This window comes from Oncorhynchus kisutch, linkage group LG3, assembly GCF_002021735.2.
Source record: "Oncorhynchus kisutch isolate 150728-3 linkage group LG3, Okis_V2, whole genome shotgun sequence".
NCBI classification, from domain to species: domain Eukaryota; kingdom Metazoa; phylum Chordata; class Actinopteri; order Salmoniformes; family Salmonidae; genus Oncorhynchus; species Oncorhynchus kisutch.
Window position 1 is genome coordinate 26327779 of NC_034176.2, and position 24607 is coordinate 26352385.

The following is a 24607-nucleotide window of genomic DNA, read 5'->3' on the forward strand; positions in this document are numbered from 1 at the left end:
GCATATGTCATAATTGTGCAAGCTTACAAATGTCAAATGTATTATTCTGCCTACTCTGTACAGGGACCAGAGCACAGGGAGGATTGTAAAGCTTTGAAGACCAGATTTCATAGGCAAGTGTCTCTTCGTCCAACAACGGTCTACTTGTTTGCATACAATCAATGCTAAAATCAGGCTATAGTACAGACTTCTCAATGTTAGGATGTGTACTTGAACTTCACAATAAGAGGTATTCTGTCACTGTGTATGAACAGTATCACTCAGGTCAGACACTAAGGCTGGTTGTAGTTTTCTTTTTAAGCTATTAAAAAGAGTCACTGATATGTATAAAGGAACATTGAAACACTATTCAGGTCCAGATTGTTTCACATTTGGTCTGTACTGTACAGTACCTCTAAAGTGACACCACAAACACTTATAGATACAGTCTATCTGCATTTGGTGACATAGTACATGGTGTGTTTTCAGACAACAGTATCATCTATTTAGCAGAGGTGTATTTAAAACGGTAGATGCTGTACACACATATTCCTCAAAAACCAGGAAGAGAAGTCCGGGAATGGGGAGAAAACAAACATCCCACCTTTAGAGATTGCTTATAAATGTGTGTCCTTATGACTAACAGTAAGACCTAGCTAAAGTACCCATATAATCACCTCAATTAGAGTATTTTAATGTCAGAGGCATTAGTTCAAATGAGTGCAACTCATTACTAAAGAGCAGGGAAGTAGAAAACATGTCAAATGTTCTGCTTGTAGAATGTAGGGCTCAAGCGTCGCTAACCCCGTACAAAAACTCAAGAGTAATTTAGCTCTGAACTTTTAAAAATAAATGACATCAGGGTCACAGACTCAAAAGAAAACCAAGCCTCATTCTTCTCAACCCTTTCATACCTGGCCTGAGTTGGAAAATATAAGTATTTATAGAGATTTTTTTTTACCAGCAAGGACTTACTGCTTGTGTAGTACTGTAGCTACAGTAAGAAGACCATCCTATAAGACAGTGCAAGAGGAGACAGAGCAGATGCACTCGTTTAACAGACCAACCTCTCACACATTCAACATACAAACCTCTCACGCCCATCACAGCCTTTTTCCAGCGGTCAGTAACATGTCAGTGTTCTGATTGTTTGATCTTTTTGTTGTGCTGTCTATTCATGTGATATGAAAGCAGTCATTTAACACATCAAATGAGACAAAACACTTGGCACAATACTAAGCGCACAAACAGTGTGTTCCTTCTTTTGTAGCTGCAATGAAAACAGAACAGGAGTTTGAGTTTTGATGACTTTGGCTGCAAGTGATTTTGAAACAGTTTTTTCCACCCTTCTTTTTTTTTTTACCTTAATTTAACTAGGCACGTCAGTTAAGAACAAATTCTTATTTACAATGCCGGCCTACCCCGGCCACACCCTAACAACGCTAGGCCAACGGTGCGCAGCCCTATGGGACTCCCAATCATGGCCGGATGTGATACAGCCTGGAATTGGACCAGGGTCTGTAGTGACACCTCTAGCCCTGAGATGCTGTGCTTTAGACCACTGTGACACTCGGGAGCCCCTGACAGAACAGGCAGAGGAGCAACATGCCTGTAAGTGGAAGAAAATTATGAAACTGGAATATCCCTGCGCTCTAAAATTGTATAATAAATAAAATAATCCACGCGAGCATACGCGTGAAGAGTCCCTTTCTTGATCATGTGAGGTAGAGCTAATCCAATCACTAGCCTGTCTGCTCTATGCTGAAACATACATGCATTCAACTACAGAAATACCTAACTTTATTCGCTTGGAAATGCTTTACTACCTTGAATACTAAAGGTTACTTTGACTCGCCCAAAATAAAAATATCACATACTAGTATGCTTCATTGTAGCAGGGGAAGAAACAGTGAATACCTGTTCCATTATTCTTTCTATCCAACCAATGTTAAAGACTTGTGCCCAAAAATAAATTGCAGGTTCATTGGTTCTAACTGAGGTAGAATCTTGGATATTCAAGGGCATAACGGTAATGGGAAGGAAATGAGTGCAAAGGGAATTAACTGAAACAACCAGCGGTGTTCCACACACTGCCTGTCCTCCTCAGAGGTCACTCCCAGCATAGAGGTTGGACAGAGGTTTCTTAAGAGGCTGTGGGGCTCATTGGTGATAATGGGGTGGGAGAGTAATGCCAATCGTTTATGGAAAATAAAGAGCAGAACCCTCATTCTCAAGAATATATAGAAAATGAATACTTACACAAAACGCCCCTCAAGGCACTCATTTTCAGTATTTCCAAATAAGCAGTGCTACTGATATCTGATCCTGGGGGCTTTTCAGGCTTGTCCTAACACTATATATTTTTTGTTTTTTGTTTTTTGTTTAAAAGCATTAAATAGAATGAAATAAATACATACATTTTATTTCATATATATAAATATGTGGGCCCTTGTGTCAAAATTGCCACATAAAAATAAGTATTTAGGAAAGGATGAACTGAAATGACTACATTTGTTTACATTTGATGAAAAAAAGTTACCCTATTATCAATGTGGTAGCGTTAAAAATAGAAACATTAGCATTAGTATATTGGATTGGTCTTATAATGTATTGAGTCACGAATACTCAGTATCTATTGAGTTTTGTGATTCCCCAGGATACAATGCATCTGAAGAGCATAAGTATTTCAGGGGAAAGATTGCACAATTTAACAAGGAAGAACTTCCATCACCTACTTGAAATCCCCTTCCACTACATTTATCTGAGATCATCTCTAGGAAACATGGTTCCCTTTCATCTGATTAGAAGCTTTATCCGTCAATTTAACATCAGAATCATAACTTAAGATAGAACACTTTAGATACAGACCCCCACACCTCACCATGACTAAGGAGACCCAAGAGATGAAAGGAAAAAAAACATCTAATTAGTTTAAGTTCAAAGTTAACATCTGCCATTTTTCCAAGGCCTTTTTCTCTACTGTAAAACCTGGATTTTGCCAGCTTAATAATCATATATACTCTCAGTCTCTGACTATGTACAGCTATACAAACAGACAGCAGACAGGGTGTGGTCCTGGTGGCTGTGGTGAGCAGAGAGAGAGGGAGCAGTTGGTTGGGAAGCCTCCCAGTCCAGTCTCCTTCACCACGGTCTGCCCATACAGGTGGCTGTTCGTTCTGCTTCACTTGCGATCGTCGATGGTCTTAATGAATTCCACTGCCGCGGTGAACTGCATCCACCAATAGCACTCCTCCCCACTCAGCCGGCTGGCGTAGAAATTATTGATGTACTGAATAGTGGACAGCAGGCAAGGCGGGTTTGCCTGGAGGGAGGGGGCTCACATTAACCACGGAGAGAGCCACACGTCCGCCATGTATAATACATGCTGTATGTAAATATGTCCATACAAGTTATCATACAGCAAGATCTTTATGCTACAACACATTTACTATGCAGTTGTCTAGGTGAGAAGGAATTGTCAGAGGTTCTGCTAAGGATTCAGTTTTACCCTCTGCATTTTAGGGAGATGAGGGTCATACTTCTAGCAAAGCCTATCATTTTAATAACCATGTTTGTAAAATTAAAGATATGGCTTAATGAGGTATCAATTTTCATTATCTAAAGTGAATATGTTGTTGTAAACATCTCAGAGTAACTTTATATCAGTTTGCGATGGATGCTCACCTTTATCAGGACAAAGACGAGCACAGGGACAAAATCGTCAGCTCCGGGGACAGAGTCCTCGTTGGCCAGACTCAGGAGATTCATGATGGTGGAACACATGCGTAAAATACATTGCACTTTGTCCCGAGGGGTCTTGTAGGCACTGATGGTCCGGATCTCTGACTGGGCAGACGGCCAGGGAGCCTCCCTCGCATACACCTGGAGCCACACAGGAAAAAGCATTCAGCATGTCAAATCTGTAAGAGCTCCAAAACATCAACACAAAACGAAACATCTCAAACTTTGACGGACAGTTGGGGGATACAAATCTGTGGGGCATTACCTCTGGGATTTGGAGAGCTTTGTGATTCGCTGTCACCACTTTTGAGAGACGTGCTATGTGTTCCTGAAGAAGCCTAGAGGGGGAAACATGGATGTAGAGAGCAATAGCTACAGTAGCCTAAGATGAACACATAACATAGCAATACAGGGTATTGGTTACTCAAATATGTCAAAGATACTGCTGCTACAGTAGCATCAGAGGAGGAGAGGATTCTGGGTCATTTGATAGCGTCAGGGGTTGCAGCCACACCGAGGCTGGGGCTGTGTGACGGAGGTGAGGTGGCGGTCACCGTTACTCACTGGTCTCTTAGGATGTCCCCGTCCTGGTTGGGGTAGAAGGCCAGCTTGAAGATGCGGTTCATGACGCTGCGCTCGATGGCCATCTGGGCATCCTGCAGCTGATCCTCGCTGGCGTACTGCCAGATGGCATCATGGGCCATGGCCCCGTACAGGTAGCGCAGGAAGTCCTCCACCGCCGCCGTCTTGTCGTCTGACGCTGTGCACCCCTGGAAGGCTGGGGGGGGCAGAGACAGACACGCTGAGAACTATGCACCCCTGGAAGGCTGGGGGAGGAACCTGAGATAGTCTTTTTAGAGAGGTTACAGATTGACGCACTGCAGTTTGGTGCAGGTAGTTAGGTTGAATATTAGTGTCCCTATTTTTAATTCCACTCTATGGCCATTCAGCAGACAATCAACTAGCAGAGACGACATGAGTAGATTAATGGTTACAATATCAAAGTGATTGTGTCCGTAATAAGTGGCAAAGACCTTTGATGAAGTCCAGGGACTTCGCCTCCATGTGTTCCAGTAGGAGGCGAACACAGACTGTGGTGAAGTAGCGGTTAGCTACCTCCTTGTCCCTCAGCACCCTCTGCAGCAGCCTCTCCAGGTGGGCATGGGATGTCTGCAGACCCTGCCGACACCGCGTCAGATACGCTATGTAGGGTGCCCGCTTCCTACCGGAGAGTACAACAGACACACACACAGGCATTATGGATTATGCTTATTAACAGTTGTGTTCAGTGACAAAATTAGGTTGATCTGAGATAATACCAGTGAAATAAGACAGTACACTCAACATTCATTGATAGTCTACCAAAATGTTTCTTTTATCCTTTCAAATCGACATACACACAGGTATTTCAAACAAAACAACACAACCAACTATGCCACAGAACTACGTCCTTGCAGTAGAAGAGGTGAATGTGCAGTGCTGGTCCTTCGGCAGCATGTCTGTCTTCCTCCATAGTTACCTGTAATCCTCAGCAATGGCAGCCAGCAGCTTCTTGCAGGTGCGTGCGTCGAAGCGGCTGACGCAGCGCGTGGTCTCCTGGATCTGGGCCATCTGGTTCTTATCCTGCAGGTTGATGGCCTCCGCCAGCTGGACCTTCAGGAAGCACACGATCTCGTTGTCTGGGAATGAGACGGGAGGGAGATGGCGGTGCGTCAGATACGCAGGCCCCTCAGTGGGAGAAGGGCTACTGCTGTAATCAGATCACCCTTCCCTGCTCCCCCCTGACATGTGGATGTGACTGATGACTACAGAGCTTGTCTCTTATGGATTTCAAATGTAATCATTTCAAAGGATTTCACTTTCTATTGTGTGTGGCCGTGCCCTGATGGTAAACATGTAGTGGGATGGCTTACTTACAGGAATGAATGTGGTAAGATATAATATGAACAGTGATGATAGAATGTGCAAAACAGATTCAGTGATTTTTTACAGTAGCTCGTCTGGTACCTTCAAAGTCTGTGTGGTCAGGCAGCCCATTGCGTGTGGTGGCAGGAGCCATGAGAGGGAAGGCCACAGACTCTGCTGAACACAAGGCCAGCCTCAACTTCTTCTTTGCATCACTGCAAAATATGAGTAAAAAAAATTGCCAAATGTAGATTTGGTTTGACAGTCTTATCACTCTGTCTTTTGCCTCTGAAGCCCTTCTGGCTAATTAAGCATCACATGAAATCTGATGCATAAACAAAGATCTTATTATTACTATTATCAAAATCCTAGCTGTGTGATTCCTGTGAGTTGATGAGCGTTGGCTGACCTGAATGAGAACTTGTTGGAATCGTGTTGCTGGGCTGTCTGGCTGGCTGAGTCTGGCAGGTCGTCTGTGGACATGTTCTGCAGAGCTTCGTCTCTGGGGGAGTTGTGCACACACTCCTCTCCACACAACTCTGTGTACAACACATTCACACGCTCAAATTGATGTAACGTGTGTGTGAGTGGGTGTACTTGAGCGAGAAAGACACTGACCTGTGGCGTCGTAGGCTGCAGCAGTGGCTCCTTCACTGGGACTGGTCCTCTTGATGTTCCTGTACTTGTCAAGGATGTCTTCTGCTGCCTGGGCCTGGGAGTTCCTGGACAGAGGGTCGTCTGACACACACAGGAGACACCACAGGCACATTTGGATTAAACCCACCATGGGAAACATGCCCAATTCCTTTCCCAGTGATTCAGCCATATCTGAGTGCAATGACAGTAAATCAGGACAGACCTTGTAGGACACGTTCATGGCCCATATTGTCTTTCTCCTGCTTGTCCCTTTTCCGTAAGGCTGCTATCGGAGCTGTGGAGAGGGCATAATGAGTGAGCTAGGAGAAGTGCAGCTACGCTCTCCTCTCACCATCTCTGGACCACAGTCCCATCATGACTCACTTCACACAGCAGTGTTTCATGACAGCATGTGTTTATACAAGGTATTTTCTGACTAACAATGCAGAGGAGAGATGCATACCGTAGCATAGCATCATATCACTGAACAAAACGAAGGAGATTTATCCATATTTTTACTGCATGAAAATAGCAAAGGAAAAGAGTGGTAAATAAAACCAACATGGCTGAAATAATACGACTGCCAGACCGCAATGGAGAAATAAGATCATAGATATATACACATGATAAAATATCAATATATACAGTAAGTGTATATATTTGTACAAATAAGCAGGTGAGGCTCATCCTAATAACGTGTCAACTAGACAAACGGGATGTGTCCAGATAACAGACGTATCCTACAGGACTGATATTTAAAGGGAAAGAATGTGAAGAGGACTAGCAATGATTAGACTAAATGGGTTGTCATTCTGTACGCTCCAATAACATTGGCTCACAATGTTGTATCGCAAACAGTACAGTGCAAAAAGAAAAATGGAGACAACCAAAACAAATGCATGAATGCTGAGCCAGAGACATCAACTCAGGTGGCACCATGTCACATCACAGCTTTATCACAAAGGGCCACGTCTACAAGCCTCATGACCTACAGAACTCAGGCACTGACTTCAGAGCCGCTAGCTCAATGGTGACAGTTACAGTGTCGGGACGTGTTACCTGGGACTTCACTCTCAGCCGTCCAATACAGCACTGTGTGAGGAACACAACAGACAAGGTTGGCCTTTCACACACTCAGTCTGCCTGGCTGCCACTCTGTGTGAGGGGCTACACATCACCATGGTATTCACAGCACAGCAGCAGCAAGGCCAACAGAAGGGCCTTTATGTGGACTTCACAGGTTTACACTTCTCTTTGCAGATCTGGCTTTATTAATACAACTTCAATGTTCACTAAAGGAACATCATTATCTAAAAGAGTAATAAGCAGTCATCTCTTGTAGGCACAGCCCCATTATTTCCCTGACACTTCCATGAGAGATGGTTTTGGAGTTTAACTGCAACAAGAGATGTGTAATCTATCCGCGGTGATGACAGCAAGGTCTATGTAACGACCATTAGGCTGGGGATGACAGGACTACTTGGAGGGGTACCACTGCACAATCTACACCTGCTCAAGCCCCTCACATTAATGATTAGTTTCACAAACTAAAAATAAATCTAGCGCAAGTGAGACGTGAGGAAAAGACATGTCTGGTGTAACTTTCAACAACAAACAGTATTTGAAGTGGAGAGATCACGCATCATCACTCCCTTTCTCACATTACAAACAGTACAGGTCTGAAACACAGATGTGATTAAGAGAAGATCGTGAAAGAGTGAAAATAATGTACGATACATAGGAACCATGCAATTCTCTAACGAATTGTAACAATTTTCAACCCACTAAAAGCATTTTTTGCAACAGACAGCATGCCAAAATGACACAGTGATGGAGGGGAAAGAAAGTAGTTGAAGTGACTCTTTACCTTTGGGAATGGCTGACTGAAAGCGTTTCTTCCACCACGGTCTGTTGCGATCAGACTTTTCCTCATCACTGTCCTTTCTCTCCTCAACCTTTGGGAAAACAGACATTCAAGTATGTTTTAGAATCTGTAGTGACATACTGTACAGTAGGACAGGAAAGAAAGGCTTGCAGTAGAGTTCAAACTTAGACTATTGCTATAGAGCAGCAGGTCTAAAACTAGGCTTGGAGAGCAGCATACAGGACTGACGCGCGACACAGGCAGCGATGACCAGCAGCTCTCACCTCCCCTTTCAGGGAGTCCTTGCTAGGAGACGAGAATGGCCCCATAAAGAAGGCCCCCGCATGGTCCCGCTCCTCGGCAGCAGCCCTGCGGTTCAGGCCCGGGTCGCTGGTGGGTCGGCGGCCTGGGCACACAATGTCAGAGCTGCGGCTGCGTACCAGCCTGTCTGTGTAGGAGTGGCGCTGCTTGGTGTGCTCCAGCTCGGCTTGGGCCAGGCAGTGGGGCGTGAACAGGGAGTAGCGGGGCTCCTGGCCCAGGGCACAGGTCTCTGGGATGGGTGGGTCAGGCGGAGGATGAAGGGGTCTGGCGTAGTGCACCTTGGGCCTCACGATGGTACCAGTGGAGGAATCTGTGGTGGGGAAAAACATGGCTTAGTTTGGTTATACAGCTTTATACATAGGGGTGTATCACACTCTCTCTATTACCCAGATTGTCCAGAAACAAAAGAACAGCAATACAATTAGAAAGTAAGGGACAGTGCTAGAGAGACGTTGGTGGGAGACAAGCCCTAGGTGTGGGTAGGCCACCTGTTCCAAGGGTAGATTGTCTCTCCTGAAAAGCTTCCAATGGCAGCCTGGTGCCATGAGCACAGTGGGACAAGGGGACTGTGCCAAAGTGCCTGGGGTGAGGTCTCTCAACCTGTCATCCCTTCACCTTGCCACAGACACACAGCCCTGCCACAGCTCCCCTCCCTCTCCAGCCATCTCCTCCTCCACTCACAACAACACTGAGCAAGACAGGGCCACAATTTACCAAGCACAGAGAGAACAAAGAGCAAACCACAATGGAAATATTATACACCAAATTAGCTAATTGAAATGACATTCCCACGCAGTAGACATTTTTATTGCACTAATGTTTTGTCCAGTAATTGGGGCGAGACTCTTTGGTTCATTTCTCAGAGCTCAAGCTGTTCTGTGAGCCCATGCCATTAGACACGACTTAATGATGCTCATTTCCGGGTTTGATTGGACACTCGACACAGCAAAGACCCCAGAGCATTGTGGAAGCAGAAATTACCTTCGCCGGAAGAGAGGGGATCAAACATGGCCAGTAAGGAGTCAGCCTGAGAGGGCGGAGAGGCCAAACTGTGATGTGCTCCTGAAACAACAAGAGGGGAAATAGTGAATTATGAATGACATTCATACACTAAACAGAGAGCCACTTTCTGCTATAATTGGTCATGTCACTGAAAAACGCATGGGCTATTCTGTGCTTCGTATTATACAAAGTCAGTCATCATCATGTACCTACACTTTGTATTTGAGATATATAGTCTAAACATATGAAATATAGCTGAAAACATAGCAGAAAGACTCCAACAGGGTCAGCAGCATTCTAGTGTAGTGGAGAGGTCGTGGCAGCTCAGCTGTAGAGCAGACAGGGATTGATAGGTCTTGCTGATGACAGTGTAGTGATGGCACAGCCAGGCCAGGGTTGAGGTGACTCTTCCCGCTCTCCTACCGTGGGATGACTCCTCCCCATCTGGACTGGTCACAGAGTCCTTCCCCCCAAAGTCCGAGCTGCACTCTGACCGCAGGTCCTCTGTCTTGTTGGGGATGTCTTCTGATGTCGCTGCAGAAGAAAAAATGTCCGTTCAAAAGTCTGTCATCCAGGAGATGTTTACATTTGGTGGAAGACTTGGTTTTGCTGACTAGCTCCTATTCTGAGGGATTGAATGTGTGACATTTGAAAGGTAGCAGCATGACACCATACACACTATTGAGAGGATATGCTGAACGATCCCACTGGGACCTCTAAATTTGGTGGCGGGAGATCCCATGGGTGGGATGGTGACACAAATAGCAGCAGCAAGAGTGATAATCAGACAGAGCCTATCCATCGGCACGGCCCCTCTGGGACATGTTCCTATAGGGGCTCAGCCATGGGCACTAGCCCAGTCCTCTTAATCTGGGATGCTACGCCAAACATGTCAGCACGGCTTGTTCACCTGAGCTACCAGTACAGAGTGCCAGGGTTAACCTCTGTGCCCTTGCCAAACTCACACCAACCTGATTGTCCTGACTATTTAGCATTATTTGACGTTTTTCCAACTAACACAGACAACTCCCAACGTGGTTTTAAACTAGCCTGCATGTATTCTATGTAACTGACTGGTTAGGTTGCTTTTACTTGATTTCCCACTATGTGTTTTATATGTAATGAAACCTGATGTATAGGGTGTAACCGCACAGCTTCAATTAGTGACATAGACGCAGGGTACCTGAGACGACGCTGAGCCCTGGGGTGCTGGGCCGAGAGCTGACCTCTCTGACCTCTGTGTCATCGGAGGTGCTGCCCACCCCGGAGCAGCTCTCTAGCTCCTGTAGACGCTCCTCCTGCTTCAGGTCTGGGGCTTCTGGAGGGGATTATGGGGAGGTACACACACACACACACACACACACAGTCACATCCCGTTATAGTAATTGTGGTTTGTTCTTGCATACAGTAGGCAGCCTAAAATAGGCCTATGAATGCCAATGTACACCTTGCTGTATGTTTGCTCTCCCTTCTCTGGGAGGACAAAGTAATAGCGAAGAAAAGCTCATATGCACGAAAGAAAACAAACCATTTACAACTGACAGAGAAAAACAGAAAGTCCAGCCCATTTTGTGGCTGCCCAATAGAGCTGTTCAGCTTAACCCAGAGGCTCCATAGTAACAGCCGTAGTCATTTGCATGCTCATTAGTAATAATGTGCTAGTGAAGTGCTCTTTGGAGTGCAGTTTTCTGCTGCCTAGCCATGAAACAAGCGCTCAACTCCAGGTGAGCATCAGATAGCCCTATTACAGAGGAGAACAGGGGCAGCAAACGGAACAAAAAGCAATCAAGACACTCATGCATGTCAATTTAACACTGCACATATTGCAATGGTGCACTTCAATTAACAGAGTCCGGGCTTTCCCAAGAAACCCTAGTTATGCTTTTATTAGCACTCAATTGATATTCATGAAACACTGACTTTCTAGGAGATTTACGTAATCTAACAAGGTTTAACCTTGTTTTTAACTAAATAACAGACAGTGAAAGATTGATATGATTCCTGCCGTTCATCATAAGGTATGGTTTGTAACTGCTGCAATGGGACCACATTCACACTGTGCTGGAACTGCTCAGCACATGTCCATACATAGAACATGGTCCGAAGACGGTTGCAAAGCCTACAGATTTGTGAGAGGATGTCGCCAGCAGATAACAGCACTCGTTGCACATTTCCTCATGACTGTTCCTTCACTACAGGTGCAAACACACCTGGAGGTTCCTCTGGGGAAGCCCAGAGCTACCTTATACTGTCACAGGCAGATGTGCCCTGATAGACAGGCTAGTGCACACAAACATGACAGATTGCACCCACTTCCTTGATTTGGAACTGGGGGACACCACACCTGGCATGTCCACCCACACACAGAGCTTCATACCGTGCACACACACCTACTGGAGTGACTCATGCAGATGCAGTGCATGGAGGAAGACAAGAAAATGAATATACATAGAAACTCATGGAAAATGTGTGTAGAAAGTTGTGAAATAGACAGGAGACAGCATTCAGCCCCTATAATCCCCTTCTCCACACTGAACCCACCTGAGTCGCTGGGCAGGACCTCCACACTCCAGGCCTCACTGGTGGTCTCGGAGATGGTGGATCCATATGGGTCTAGCAGCACTGAACCAGAGCCTGGTAGACACAGCAGGCTGCCCAGCATGTTCTCTACAGCCGCCCCTGAGAACACACGCACAGACAGAGAGAGAGAGAGAAAGCCTGGAGTCACGGGCATTTCATGCTGGGCCCAAAGGTGTGCGCACGCACACACACACCTGTGCCAAAGGTCAAAGGTTAATGGTAATATCTCACCCCACCACCACCCCCTGAGCAATGACTTTGAGCTGTTGATTAAGCCGGGCATTACTCACAACCAAATTACCCCTCACCCACCCTCCCACAAAGTCCTCCACACGACGTCCCTCCATTTCCATTTGGGATGCTGCGGCAGGTTAACAAGGCGGAAGAATGCGGAGGAGGGGAAAGAGCTAGCAGGTGTGAGTGGGAGTATGGTGGCCGGGGTGCGGATCATGAGTCGACCCGTGGTACCCACACTCCCAGGTATGCCATGTTTCCACTTCACAGCACACACACAGGCGCACGTGCGTGACAGCGCCCAGGCAACAGTCTGCAGGGCGGGGGCAGGGCCCTTCCTTGCGGCAGGAGAGCTCTACCCTGCTGTCCATGTTTACAGTCTTCAAGGTAGAGGCGCAGAGCACTTGTCTTTCAGGTGGATGATTAAATGAGTGGCACAACAAGAAGTGAAACAATTAGAATGTCTGCCTCATTATCATGGTAATCTTATCAGTGGGATAATGAGGTATTAATGGATATTTAATGTGCATCTCATAACCCAATCCCTTGGAGAAAACACATAAGGAAACCGTTGTAAATTCACTTAATGATGGAAAAGTCCCCCAACGCCATATTCCGAGCAATGAAAAATGGTGGATGCAAATGAGAAGGAACCAAGGTCAATAAGACTGCAGAGACTGAGTGAATATATATGAGCGAGAGAAAGAGCTTTGCATGGAATAAAATGAAAAATTCTGATGTCTTAAGGCGTCAGCATGCTTCAGTTCAGCTGGTGCCAAGCTGAACTTGGCGAACCGAACAAGTGTGCTCGCAAACTCCCTTAAAAATACCTTCTCTTGAAAACGAGAAAAAAAGCAGCAATAGTACTGTTTGGCCATTGGGACGCCGTAGCCACTCTCCAAAATAGTCAGAACTATTCAAGTAATCTATCATTAATTGACATTTTTGCCGAATAAATCTTATTTGCGTGATTTTACATCTAACTAAGATGTTCAGTGCATTATTGTTCAACAGGAGAAAAAAAATGTGCATTAAAACATGTCGTCTCTCATTGAATGACAAGACTTTATTTAAGAACCCCTACTGTTGACCAATCACCGATGAAGGGGCATAGACTTCGACCTTCAGCTTGCCTCCAGAAATGTTTTGTTGTGCACAACCAACCCCCCCCCAAAAAAACTCAAAATGTCGCCATAATATTTGCACGAATTCTACCGAACTGTTGTTTCGGCTGGGATGTATGCGGATGCCATTAGAGAACATTAAAAGGTAGTCCTTACTTTAAAGAATTAGCTAAATAAAATGGGATACTCCAGAATAAATGTGACCATAGGCTATATCGAGTGGAACTGTTAAAAAAAAGAAAAAAAAAGTTTGAAATACAAGCTAGATGAATAGCAGATAATGATAATGAGCTGCACACATGAACTCATACTTTGATTGAAATCATGCATCGATGCTTCAATGGAAACATTCTAGTTATGCTAGTTAAGGATCTCAAGTTGGGATTCAGCCCGAAGTGCCCATTTTCTACCCACATATAACCATCTACCCATAGCTAAACTTAAAAAGGGCATTCAAGAGAGTTAACTCAATCAAGAACACACCCATCACTCGAAAAAAGTTCATTAAGAAATAGCAATGATAAGTCCTCAAGGGATCGAGTGCTTTATAGGGCAGGCCTGCTTATGGAGAGGAAACCATAACATGCCGTTATCCAACATACACCACAACAGTATTGTGCTACATTCTCTTAACAAAAATATGCAACAATGTCAAAGATTTTACTGAGCTACAGTTCACGAGAAAATCAGTCAATTGAAATAAATTCATTAGGCCCTAATCTATGGATTTCACGACTGGGAATACAGATTTGCATTTATTGGTCCCAGATACCTTAAAACAAAATGGGCTTAACAATGGGCCTCAGGATCTCGTCACGGTAGCCTGGTGGTTAGAGCGTTAGGCCAGTAACCGTAAGGTTGGTGGATCGAATCCCCGACAAGGTAAAAATCTGTCTCCTTCCCCTGAGCAAGGCAGTTAACCCACTGTTCCTCGGGCGTCGAAGACGTGGATGTCGATTAAGGCAGCCCCCCACACCTCTCTGATTCAGAGGGGTTGAGTTAAATGTGAAAGACACATTTCAGTTGAAGGCATTCAGTTGTACAACTGACTAGGTATCCTCACTTTCCCTTTCAAATTGCCTCCGATAAAATGCAATTGTGTTCATTGTCCGTAGCCTGTTGTGAGGCCAGTTGGATGTACTGCCAAATTCTCTAAAATGACATTTGAGGCATTTAATTCATGTTAAATTCTCTGGAAATAACTTGTGGACATTCCTGCAGTTAGCATTCCAATTGGACGCTCCCTCAAAACATCTGTGGCACTGTGTTGTGTGACAAAACTGCATATTTCACAGTGGCCTTTTTCCCCCAGCACAATGGGCACCTGTGTAATGATCATGCTGTTTAATCAGTTTTTTGATATGCCACACCAGTCAGGTGAATGGATTATCTTGGACCTCTCTGTTAGTGAGCATTTCTCTTTGGCCTTACTACACTGAACAATAAATAAAATAAATGATATATATATATATAAATAAATAAAAACACACATGGCATATGTTGGAACTCCTTCAAGACTGTTGGAAAAGCATTTCAGGTGAACCTGGTTGATAGAATACCAAGAGTGTGCAAAGCTGTCAACGCAAAGGGTGGCTACGTTGAAGAATCTCAAATATAAAATAGATTTTGATTTGTTTAAAACTTTGTTTACGTGTTATTTCATAGTTTTGATGTCGTCATTATTATTCTACAATGAAGAAAGCAGTAAATAATAAAAACCCTAGAATGAGTCGGTGTACAAACTTTTGACTGGTACTGTATGTCTTACCAGCTATTTCCTGCAGTCTATCTTCGTCCATGTTGGGGTCAAAGTCGCTGCCCAGCACGTCTGTGCTCCAGGTCTCACTCACAGTCTCAGAGATATCCCGGTCATCCGTCAGGCCCATCATGTCTCGTATCTCAAACTTCCTCAGTTTGTCATCCAGGTTGTCCTGAGTGGTGGCTGGGGGTTAAAAATAGACAAAGTTATCACAGCTCAATTTAACAATCCCTGACATTGATATACACTACCGGTCAAAAGTTTTAGAACACCTACTCATTCAAGGGTTTTTCTTTATTTTGACTATTTTCTACGCTGTACATCAAAATAATGAAATAACACATAAGAAAACATGCACCGTAGTAACAAACAAAAAAAAAAGAGTCTCCAATCAAAATATATTTTATATTCTTCAAAATAGCCACCCTTTGCCATGATGACAGCTTTGCACTCTTGGCACGCTCTCAACCAGCTTCATGAGGAACTTCTTTCCTTCTTCATGCATTTGAGCCAATCAGTTGTGTTGTGTCAAGGTGGGGGGAAACAGCTCAAATAAGCAAAGAGAAACGACAGTCTATCACTACTTTAAGACATGAAGATCAGTCAATGCGGAAAATTAAGAACTTTGAACGTTTCTTCAAGTGCAGTTGTAGTAAGGACCTCTGGGGGGGGGGTGTATATTTATGTGTGTGTGTGCGTGTGTATAAACTCAGCAAAAAAAGAGATGTCCTCTCACTGTCAACTGTGTTTATTTTCAGTAAACTTAACATGGGAAAGAAGATTCAACAACAGACATAAACTGAAAACGTTCCACAGACATGTGACTAACAGAAATTGAATAATGTGTCCCTGAACAAAGGGGGGGGGGGGGTCAGAAATCAAAAGTAACAGTCAGTGTCTGGTGTGGCCACCAGCTGCATTAAGTACTGCAGTGCATCTCCTCCTCATGGACTGCACCAGATATGCTGTGAGATATTACCCCACTCTTCCACCAAGGCACCTGCAAGTTCCCGGACATTTCTGGGGGGGGGGGGGCCCAGACGGAGCCCTCACCCTCCGATCCAACAGGTCCCAGACGTGCTCAATGGAATTGAGAGCCGGGCTCATCGCTGGCCATGGCAGAACACTGGCATTCCCTTCTTGCAGGAAATCGCACAGAACGAGCAGTATGGCTGGTGGCATTATCATGATGGAGGGTCATGTCAGGATGAGCCTGCAGGAAGGGTACCACATGAGGGAGGAGGATGTCTTCCCTGTAACGCACAGCGTTGAGATTGCCTGCAATGACAAGCATGATGCTGTGACACACCCCAGACCATGACGGACCCTCCACCTCCAAATCGATCCCGCTCCAGAGTACAGGCCTCGGTGTAACGCTCATTCCTTCGACGATAAACGCGAATACGACCATCACCCCTGGTGAGACAAAACCGTGACTCGTCAGTGAAGAGCACTTTTTGCCTGTCCTGTCTGGTCCAGCGACAGTGGGGTTGTGCCCATAGGCGACGTTGTTGCCGGTGATGTCTGGTGAGGACCTGCCTTTCAACTGGCCTACAAGCCCTGAGCATTGGAGGGATTGTGTGTTCCTGGTGTAACTCGGGCAGTTGTTGTTGCCATTCTGTACCTGTCCCACAGGTGTGATGTTCGGATGTGCCGATCCTGTGCAGGTGGTGTTACACGTGGTCTGCCACTGCGAGGACGATCAGCTGTCCATCCTGTCTCCCTGTAGCGCTGTCTTAGGCGTCTCACAGTAAGGACATTGCAATTTATTGCCCTGGCCACATCTGCAGTCCTCATGCCCCCTTGCAGCACGCCTAAGACACGTTCACACAGATGAGCAGGGACTCTGGGCATATTTCTTTTGGTTTGGATTTTTGGTTATTTGGATTTTTACAAATTATCTTTGAGAGGGTCCTGAAAAGGGGACTTGCCTTTTTTTGCAGATAGACAGAGGTCCTTACAACACTGAACAAAAATATAAATGCAACATGTGAAGTGTTGGTTCCATGTTTCATGAACTGAAAAAAGATCCCAGAAATGTTCCACACAAAAAGCTTATCTCTCTCAAATTTGTTCACATTCATGTTAGTGAACATTTCTCTTTGGCCAAGATAATCCATTCACCTGACTGGTGTGGCATATCAAGAAACTGATTAAACAGCATGATCATTAGACAGGTGCACCTTGTGCTGGGGACAATAAAAGGCCACTCTAAAATGTGTAATTTTGTCACAACAATGCCACAGATGTCTCTAAAGTTGAGGGAGAGTGCAATTGGCATGCTGACTGCAGGAATGTCTACCAGAGCTGTTGCCAGATAATTTAATGTTCATTTCTCTACCATAAGCCAAAGCAAAACAAATAAATAAACTGGAATGAGTAGGGTTTCTAAAACTTTTGACCGGTAGTGTAGCTGATGATTTCTCACAACACACCATGTTCATGCTCCAGCAATTGTAGAGCCTCCACCCCATTGCTCCCTGATGGCCCAGCTCCCAGCTCTGACACAGACTCTCCCTCCAGGTCCAGAGACGACACAGAGTTAGACCGGTTGGACGGACCTGTGCAAAGAAAACAATTACATTGTGACATCTCTAACTACAATGCATCAGATTAAAAAGTCCTCTTCTAAATCCTATTTTTGTGGTACATTAACAGTTACTGTGGTTTACAAAAGATACACTGTAATAACATCTATTATAAACTCAATTCCAAACATTGAACACATTCTGTTGTGTTGCTGTAGTAACTACTGAGTTAGCAAGGCATGTGGGCTGTTAGCACACTGACCCTCTGAGATACCCTCCAGGTTGTCACTACAGAGGGAGAAACGCAGGGTTTTGTCTGGTTTGCAATGGTGCTTGGTGTCGTCTGCAGGAGTGTACCCTTGTGCTCCATCAGTCTGCTGCACGGTCAACACCTGAGAGAGAGCAGCACTGGTTACTGCCACCCTGGCTCTTGATATGGGCTTCCAATAAATGACAAATACATCTGTTACATAAAAGTATATATAAAAGTAACTGATCTTTGATTTCCACAATTGTGTGTAACTGTGTTAAAGCACATCTCCCTAATGAACAACTCTTCATGATCCAGGCTCCTTAGTTACCTCATTCTCTGACATCATGCCGGGGATGGTCTGCGGGCTGCTTCCGAGTGAGATCACCAGCACCTCTTCTGGCATCACCTCCTGCAGGGATTCCATGGAGCTGGCCTCTGCTTCCCCCTGCTGGGCCAGCTCAGTACGGCTGCGACTGCGGGAGGCTGCTGGGGGAGCAGGAAGACAGACGGGATGAGGCTAACTAAATAAGATATTCAGGGTTAGCAGGGGACAAGGAGTTACTCTAATATTCACTCATTAACAGAAATTCAGAGTGCGCAAAAGACTGGGATCGGTTTCAATTATAACAAAAGCAAAAAGTAGGCAATATACTATCTATACAACAACCGAACGTACAGACTCACCTACCTACACACAACTACATACAGACTGGTTTGCTAGTTAGATTACCTGTAAGTTGCTCCCAACCTTTCAGTTTTGCATTGTGAAAGAAGTATTGCAGTGAACAGAAATATTGGACTAATGAATATCTCACATTTAATCATTAAATCAATGAATCTCTCCTAATAGAGACTGAATAGTTTGCTAGGCCCTGCTTAGATAACCTGTGCTGTATAACCTGTGCAGTGTAATACAGGTCAATGACTGCATCCAATCAGGTTCACAAATCTGTGCATGCCAAACACAATGAAGCAGTCACACTCACAATCTGCACATGGCATGCATACCATTCTAATGACCGACCTGATGGACTTCTACAGGATGACAATCTGTTCCTACATTGTGCTCTGTGTGGTTTTTTATTTACTTAACCAGGTAGGCCAGTTGAGAACAAGTTCTCATTTACAAATCTGACCTGGCCAAGATAAAGCAAAACAGTGCGACAAAAATAACACATGGGATAAACAAACGTACAGTCAATAACACAATTTAAAAAATGTATGTACAGTGTGTGCAAATGTAGTACGGTTAGGGAGGTAAGGCAATAAATAGGCCATAGTGGGGCAAGTAATTACAATATAGCATTAACACTGAAGTGATAGATGTGCAAGTAGAGATAATGGAGTGCAAAAGAGCAACAAAAAAATAACAATATGGGGTTGAGGTAGTTGGGTGTGCTATTTACAGAAGTGCTGTGTACAGGCGCAGTGATCGGTAAGCTGTTCTGACAGCTGATGCTTACAGTTAAAGAGGGATATAAGACTACAGCTTCAGTGATTTTTTCAATTCGTTAAAGTCCTTGGCAGCAGAGAACTGGAAGGAAAGGCGGCCAAAGTAAGTGTTGGCTTTGGGGATGACCAGTGAAATATACCTGCTGGAGCGCGTGCTACGGGTGGGTGTTGCTATGGTGACCAGTGAGCTGAAATAAGGCGGGGCTTTACCTAGCAAAGACTTATAGATGACATGAAGCCAGTGGGTTTGGCTACGAATTTGTAGCAAGGTACAGTTAACGAGAGCATACAGGTCGCAGTGGTGGGTGGTGTATGGGGCTTTGGTGACAAAACCGATGGCACTGTGATAGATTGCATCCAATTTGCTGAGTAAAGTGCTGGGGCCTAGTCAGTTTTACGAGGGTATGTTTGGCAGCATGAGTGAAGGAGGCTTTGTCTGCAAAATAGGAAGCTGATTCTAGATTTAATTTTGGATTGGAGTTGCTTGATGTGAGTCTGGAAGGATCGTTTACAGTCTAACCAGACACTTAGGTATTTGTAGTTGTCCACATATTCTAAGTCAGAACCGTCCAGAGAAGTGATGCTAGGCGGGCGAGCAGATGCGGGCAGCAATCGATTGAAGAGCATGCATTTAGTTTTACTAGCATTTAAGAGCAGTTGGAGGCCACAGAAGGAGTGTTGTATGGCATTGAAGCTCGTTTGGAGTTTTGTTAACAGTGTCCAAGGAAGGGCCAGATGTAAACAGAATGGTTATGGTGCAAGACCTTCAAACAGAGGGATGCACGATCCCAACATCAGCAACTTTAATATCTCTTTCGCCAAAAGCATGTGTCTGAAAACATTCGGCAAACAACCGGGTATAAACGATGTTAACAAGACGAAAGCACAGGGCGAAGCAGGCATGGTCAAAACAACATGGACAAGAGCACATCTAGCGCTATCTGGTGGTGAAGCAGTGGGACTGCAGCTACATGGCTAAAAGCATGGCTGTTACTGTATGTTTATGACTGGCAGTGGTACATGACTGGCAGTGGTACAAACACACTTTTGTTCTAGTCAGCCTCACAGGGCTGCCAGGCTACCCACCAAAAGGGGTAACTAATGGAATGTGTGCAGACAGGGTGGTGGTTGTGGAATCCCAGGACGTTGCTAACTGTTGTCCTGATCGTTCATAGGCAGCAAAGGAGGAAGGAAGAAGGTTGAGGGTGAAAGAGTATACAGGGCAAATATTTAGTAGCAACAGTATAAAACAGTTTAAAATCTGACTAAAAAGGTTAATATTTTAGGACAGCTTGAAGCGGCTTATTTCATGGCAGAGGATGTTGTGCCCTCACATTTAATGAATGTATTTCTAATGGAGGAAGGTATACATTTCTCCATCTATACCAATTAAAAAGGGTTCATTTATATTTGGTCATTTAATTGGTTGTCATTTCTGGAATTGAGCTCCAATCTAGAAGCTGCTAATTACCTGTAGAACAGTCCGGGAACCTCATTAGCTTCCTACATAACAGGGGTTTTCTAAGGCAGCCATTACAACTCTAGCAACTTGGTTATTTATTACCATGAATGAAACAACCTATAGTTCGTACATAAATACAGCAAGGCTGGTTTCAAACTGAACTCTCCAACTGGTGCCATCATTTACAGCAAAATACACCCTATAATGGGAATGACAAGTACTGGAGATGAACACCTTACATCATTAAGCAGTATGTAATTCTATCTGTCAGAGAGCCAGTGGCTGCACATGTACAGTAACAATAGCTGAGGTAGGTACCTAAGTTCCTGTTCTTCTTGTTGGCAGGGGTGGTGGTTGGGGAAAGCTGGGGGGTGTTGGAGGGGGTGAGCTCCAGACTGTTGCTCTTCACTGTGCGGGACTGGGGCACGTTGGCCATTAGGGTCTCAAGGAGTATGTGCTCCTCCTCCCGGAGGTAGTCCCCTGCCATCACACTCCGTACAAAGTCCACCTGAACACCATACGATTGATTGAATTAAATTTACTCACATCCTAGTCTCTATGTGGAACCTAATTATGATGTTTTTAATAATGCATGAATGGCTAAGCTGGAGGAGAACTTATGCCACAGGTGATAAGTACAGGGCTCTGCTTTACAATTAAACTAAAAGTGGCGCTTGAGACATGCTAATGTGCAGAATACAGCTACAGAGTAATTGTTGATTATTGCACTGTTATAAGGAAAGGTTCCTGTAACTCCAGGAATATGTGAGACTATTTTGTATACTTGAGTATGGTATATCCCAGTTAGGGTTCCTGGTTATTCCCTCCTGATTCCTGGAATTTTACAAACAGGATTTCTGGAAAACCTGTGACTTTTGGGATAGTTACCAGAATTTTGTAACCCTAATACCAGTCCTTAAAACATAACAGCACTCTCAACAACCTGTGTGAAATGTCTCTTTCTGCTCTGACAAGTTCGGGCATGTCATGTAAATGTTCTGTAACATATGAATCTCTACTGTTGCCTGTATAAAACATGGGGGTATACAATTCTTAGGTTAGGCTAACTATATAACAGTCAGACTCTGGGCTTCAGCAGCGTACCAGGCAGAGCAGCTGACTGTGTGTCATGTACGCCACAGTCCTGCTGAGGCCTTCAAGTAGGTTCATGGAGGACATTGGCGGCGTCTCCACAGCTCTCCCTCCGATTACCACATCCAGGAAGGCAGATACGCAGCTCTGAGGTGACACAACCAGACAGTCAACTTCAATAATAAGGCAAGAAGCAAAAGTATTCAGAATGTAATTAAAGCTACCCCATGGGCAAACCGGTCCATATTAAGATGCGTGTTTGAGGATATTACCTTATCAAACTTGGCCAAACTGTTCTTCCTCCTGGGGTCTCCATCACCGTCAGCCATTGCCAACTGTTGAAGAAGCTGCCCTACCTAGAGGACAAAGATAATGATTAGAATACATACAAAGGTAACAATATTTTGTCTTGTTATTTAACAGTTAAAACAAGATTTGTACTCTAAGCTGTCAATATAAGACTAGTGTGGATGTATGAGTCTGTTGGCTCCTCCACTGACCTGCATGAGGTTGAAGCGAGCCACCTCGTTGATAGGGGCGTCTGAGATGATGCCGTACTGCTCAGGGTTGACTATGGCTGGGCAGATGAAGCAGGTGAGCAGCAGGTCCGTGCACATGGTCCGCACCTCGCCCACCTCCAGCCTCTCCACACACGACAGAGTCTTGTACATCTGAGACACAATCCAGCGCAGGTTGTGGGGGAAGCAGTAGGTGTTCTGCTTCAGGTAGCCGATGAACTTGTTGACCAGGGTCACCAGCTTGGCCTCATTGGCCTCCACAGCAGCCGCCACCTTCTGCCTGTAGCCCTCCGAGCCCTTCTCCCCAAACAGGCGCTCCTGCTGCGCCGGCGTGAAGCGCTCTGTCACCTTGGAGGGGTCAGTCTCCAGGTGGTCCTCATCCTCCACCAGCAGCTGCATGATGGGCTCATGGAGGGTGGCGGTGAGGAAGAGCTTGGCGGAGTACAGCCCCTCAGAGAAGAGCTTGAAGAGGATGCTGAAGGCACACGTTCCTCGCCGCAGCAGCCGCCGAGGGTTGTCGCTCTCCTTCAGCTCAAACTCCACCAAGTATCGGAGGACCTGGAATTTATAGAAACAGCAGCACTGTTACCATCAGTTTTAGCAGTGCAGAGGTTAGAAACTAACTGCCTGATCACACTGCCTATGGGGATCTGTAATAGTAACATGTGGCTGCTTGGACTTTGTGAGTGCAACTGGCTATTGGCTGTGTGTGAACAGCATGTTTATAGTGTAAGTGTATAAATCAGAAGAGGTCTGGGCTGCTCACCTGCAACAGGTAGCTCTCATCCTCCTGCATGATACAGTTGCCATAGAGTGAGGTGAAGACAGTGTAAATGACCCCCTGTGTGTGCTCCTGGTTCAGCCTCTCCCCAGCCACCAGGCAGGAGGCCACCAGCCGGGGATTCTCCCGCACCCGGCCCAGGAACTCCCCATAGATGCTCTCCTGGAAGCCCAGAGTCTTGTAACCATCCAGGAACTGTGTGTCCTCCAGCACTTTGGCATGCTGGCAGCATTCGGCCGGGGAAGCCTCAGCACTGTAGGAAAGGAGAGCTTTAATTACAAGAGCAGAAGGCTCCACAAACCAGGAGCTGGAATTAGGCAACAGCGGGCCACAATGTTGATTAGTAGTTGGAGTGACATGTAATTGTATGATATTCTTGCTGATCACGGGACTTCTAATTCCTTGCAATTCCCCTTTTGACTTGCTAAACTAAATAATACTCAGCTGGGTCTGGCATGCACCATGTTTGTATTTGGCAGGATCTACCATAAACAAGATGATCACATCAGGAAGATAAAGACAGTTAACACTGTGGAATCCGACTTCGGGAATACTAAGTTACTAGTTCATTAAAAGGTCACTCGGTGGTCACACATTGCTGTACAATTTAAAATGCAGGACAATGGGCAGGACAATTTAAATTGACAATTAATTGAGAGTTCCTATTAGAACTGTTTCTATTCTACAATTGGATCAGTGTCAATTAAGTGCACTGGTGTAACAGTAGCTGTGGGGGCACCATGCTGACCTGGTGAGGATGAGCCGGTCGAGGTTGATCCTCTGCTGCTTGGTGATCCAGGCAGCACGGTACAGCCTCTCAGCAGTCTTCAGCACGTCCCCATTGAGCCGCTGGATCAGCTGCTTCTCTGAGGCCACATACAGCCGCTCCTGCTTAAGGTGATGGGCCAGAGTGTGGATGTCTGGCTTCATCTTTACCAGCTCACACAGAGAGGCAAAGGACTGCAGAAGAGTGAGAGAAGAGAGGGATCAGTCACACTGGGAGAATGAGTCCTAGACATTCAGGGCAGAGCTACATACAGGGCAGTTTTGGAGTAGATTTATAAGCGTGGACAATGTAGCATTTCTATATCTGAGAGGAATTCAGATGAAGGGCCGGAAAGAACCCTTTTCCTGTGGATGCATAGCTGGCAGAATCCTAGCTCACACACGGACAGAGGAATTGGATTGTCAGTAGTCAAAAGAAGGTAGAAACACTACTTCCACTGGCTGAGAATGACAGCAAAGAGAGAAGAGGGGTGTGGGGGGTGGCTTCAAGCCATCTTTAGCAGCTGGCCCCATACTGGGGCGGCCTTTAAAGAATTAACTCCTACTCTCACACACACACACAGACACACACACAAGTGTTTGGTAGTATT

General features: G+C 45.2%; 1 protein-coding gene across 6 annotated transcripts in view; it reads right to left on the reverse strand.

Moving 5' to 3' along the window:
* Positions 1 to 657: 657 nt before the first annotated feature.
* Positions 658 to 24607, reverse strand: part of gapvd1 (GTPase activating protein and VPS9 domains 1) — a 29531-nt gene continuing 5581 nt past the window's right edge. For 2 of the 6 annotated variants that reach the window (XM_031819706.1, XM_031819715.1), the window contains 26 exons: positions 23980 to 24191; positions 23217 to 23484; positions 22433 to 23008; positions 22205 to 22288; positions 21945 to 22079; positions 21159 to 21348; positions 18255 to 18409; positions 17936 to 18065; positions 17581 to 17706; positions 15155 to 15328; positions 11990 to 12127; positions 10632 to 10766; positions 9872 to 9982; positions 9428 to 9508; positions 8410 to 8756; positions 8129 to 8216; positions 6485 to 6556; positions 6244 to 6363; positions 6035 to 6164; positions 5728 to 5840; positions 5240 to 5399; positions 4755 to 4942; positions 4285 to 4498; positions 3986 to 4058; positions 3664 to 3861; positions 658 to 3301 (listed from right to left, as the gene is read on the reverse strand). In XM_031819706.1, the coding sequence (XP_031675566.1) occupies positions 3161 to 3301; positions 3664 to 3861; positions 3986 to 4058; positions 4285 to 4498; positions 4755 to 4942; positions 5240 to 5399; positions 5728 to 5840; positions 6035 to 6164; positions 6244 to 6363; positions 6485 to 6556; positions 8129 to 8216; positions 8410 to 8756; positions 9428 to 9508; positions 9872 to 9982; positions 10632 to 10766; positions 11990 to 12127; positions 15155 to 15328; positions 17581 to 17706; positions 17936 to 18065; positions 18255 to 18409; positions 21159 to 21348; positions 21945 to 22079; positions 22205 to 22288; positions 22433 to 23008; positions 23217 to 23484; positions 23980 to 24191 (4359 nt within the window). In that variant the 3' untranslated portion in view covers positions 658 to 3160. Of the gene's footprint in view, positions 3302 to 3663; positions 3862 to 3985; positions 4059 to 4284; positions 4499 to 4754; positions 4943 to 5239; positions 5400 to 5727; positions 5841 to 6034; positions 6165 to 6243; positions 6364 to 6484; positions 6557 to 8128; positions 8217 to 8409; positions 8757 to 9427; positions 9509 to 9871; positions 9983 to 10631; positions 10767 to 11989; positions 12128 to 15154; positions 15329 to 17580; positions 17707 to 17935; positions 18066 to 18254; positions 18413 to 20464; positions 20540 to 21158; positions 21349 to 21944; positions 22080 to 22204; positions 22289 to 22432; positions 23009 to 23216; positions 23485 to 23979; positions 24192 to 24607 lie in introns of all 6 variants that reach the window. The other 4 variants (XM_020471212.2, XM_031819714.1, XM_031819710.1 and 1 more) reach the window with 3 other exon arrangements.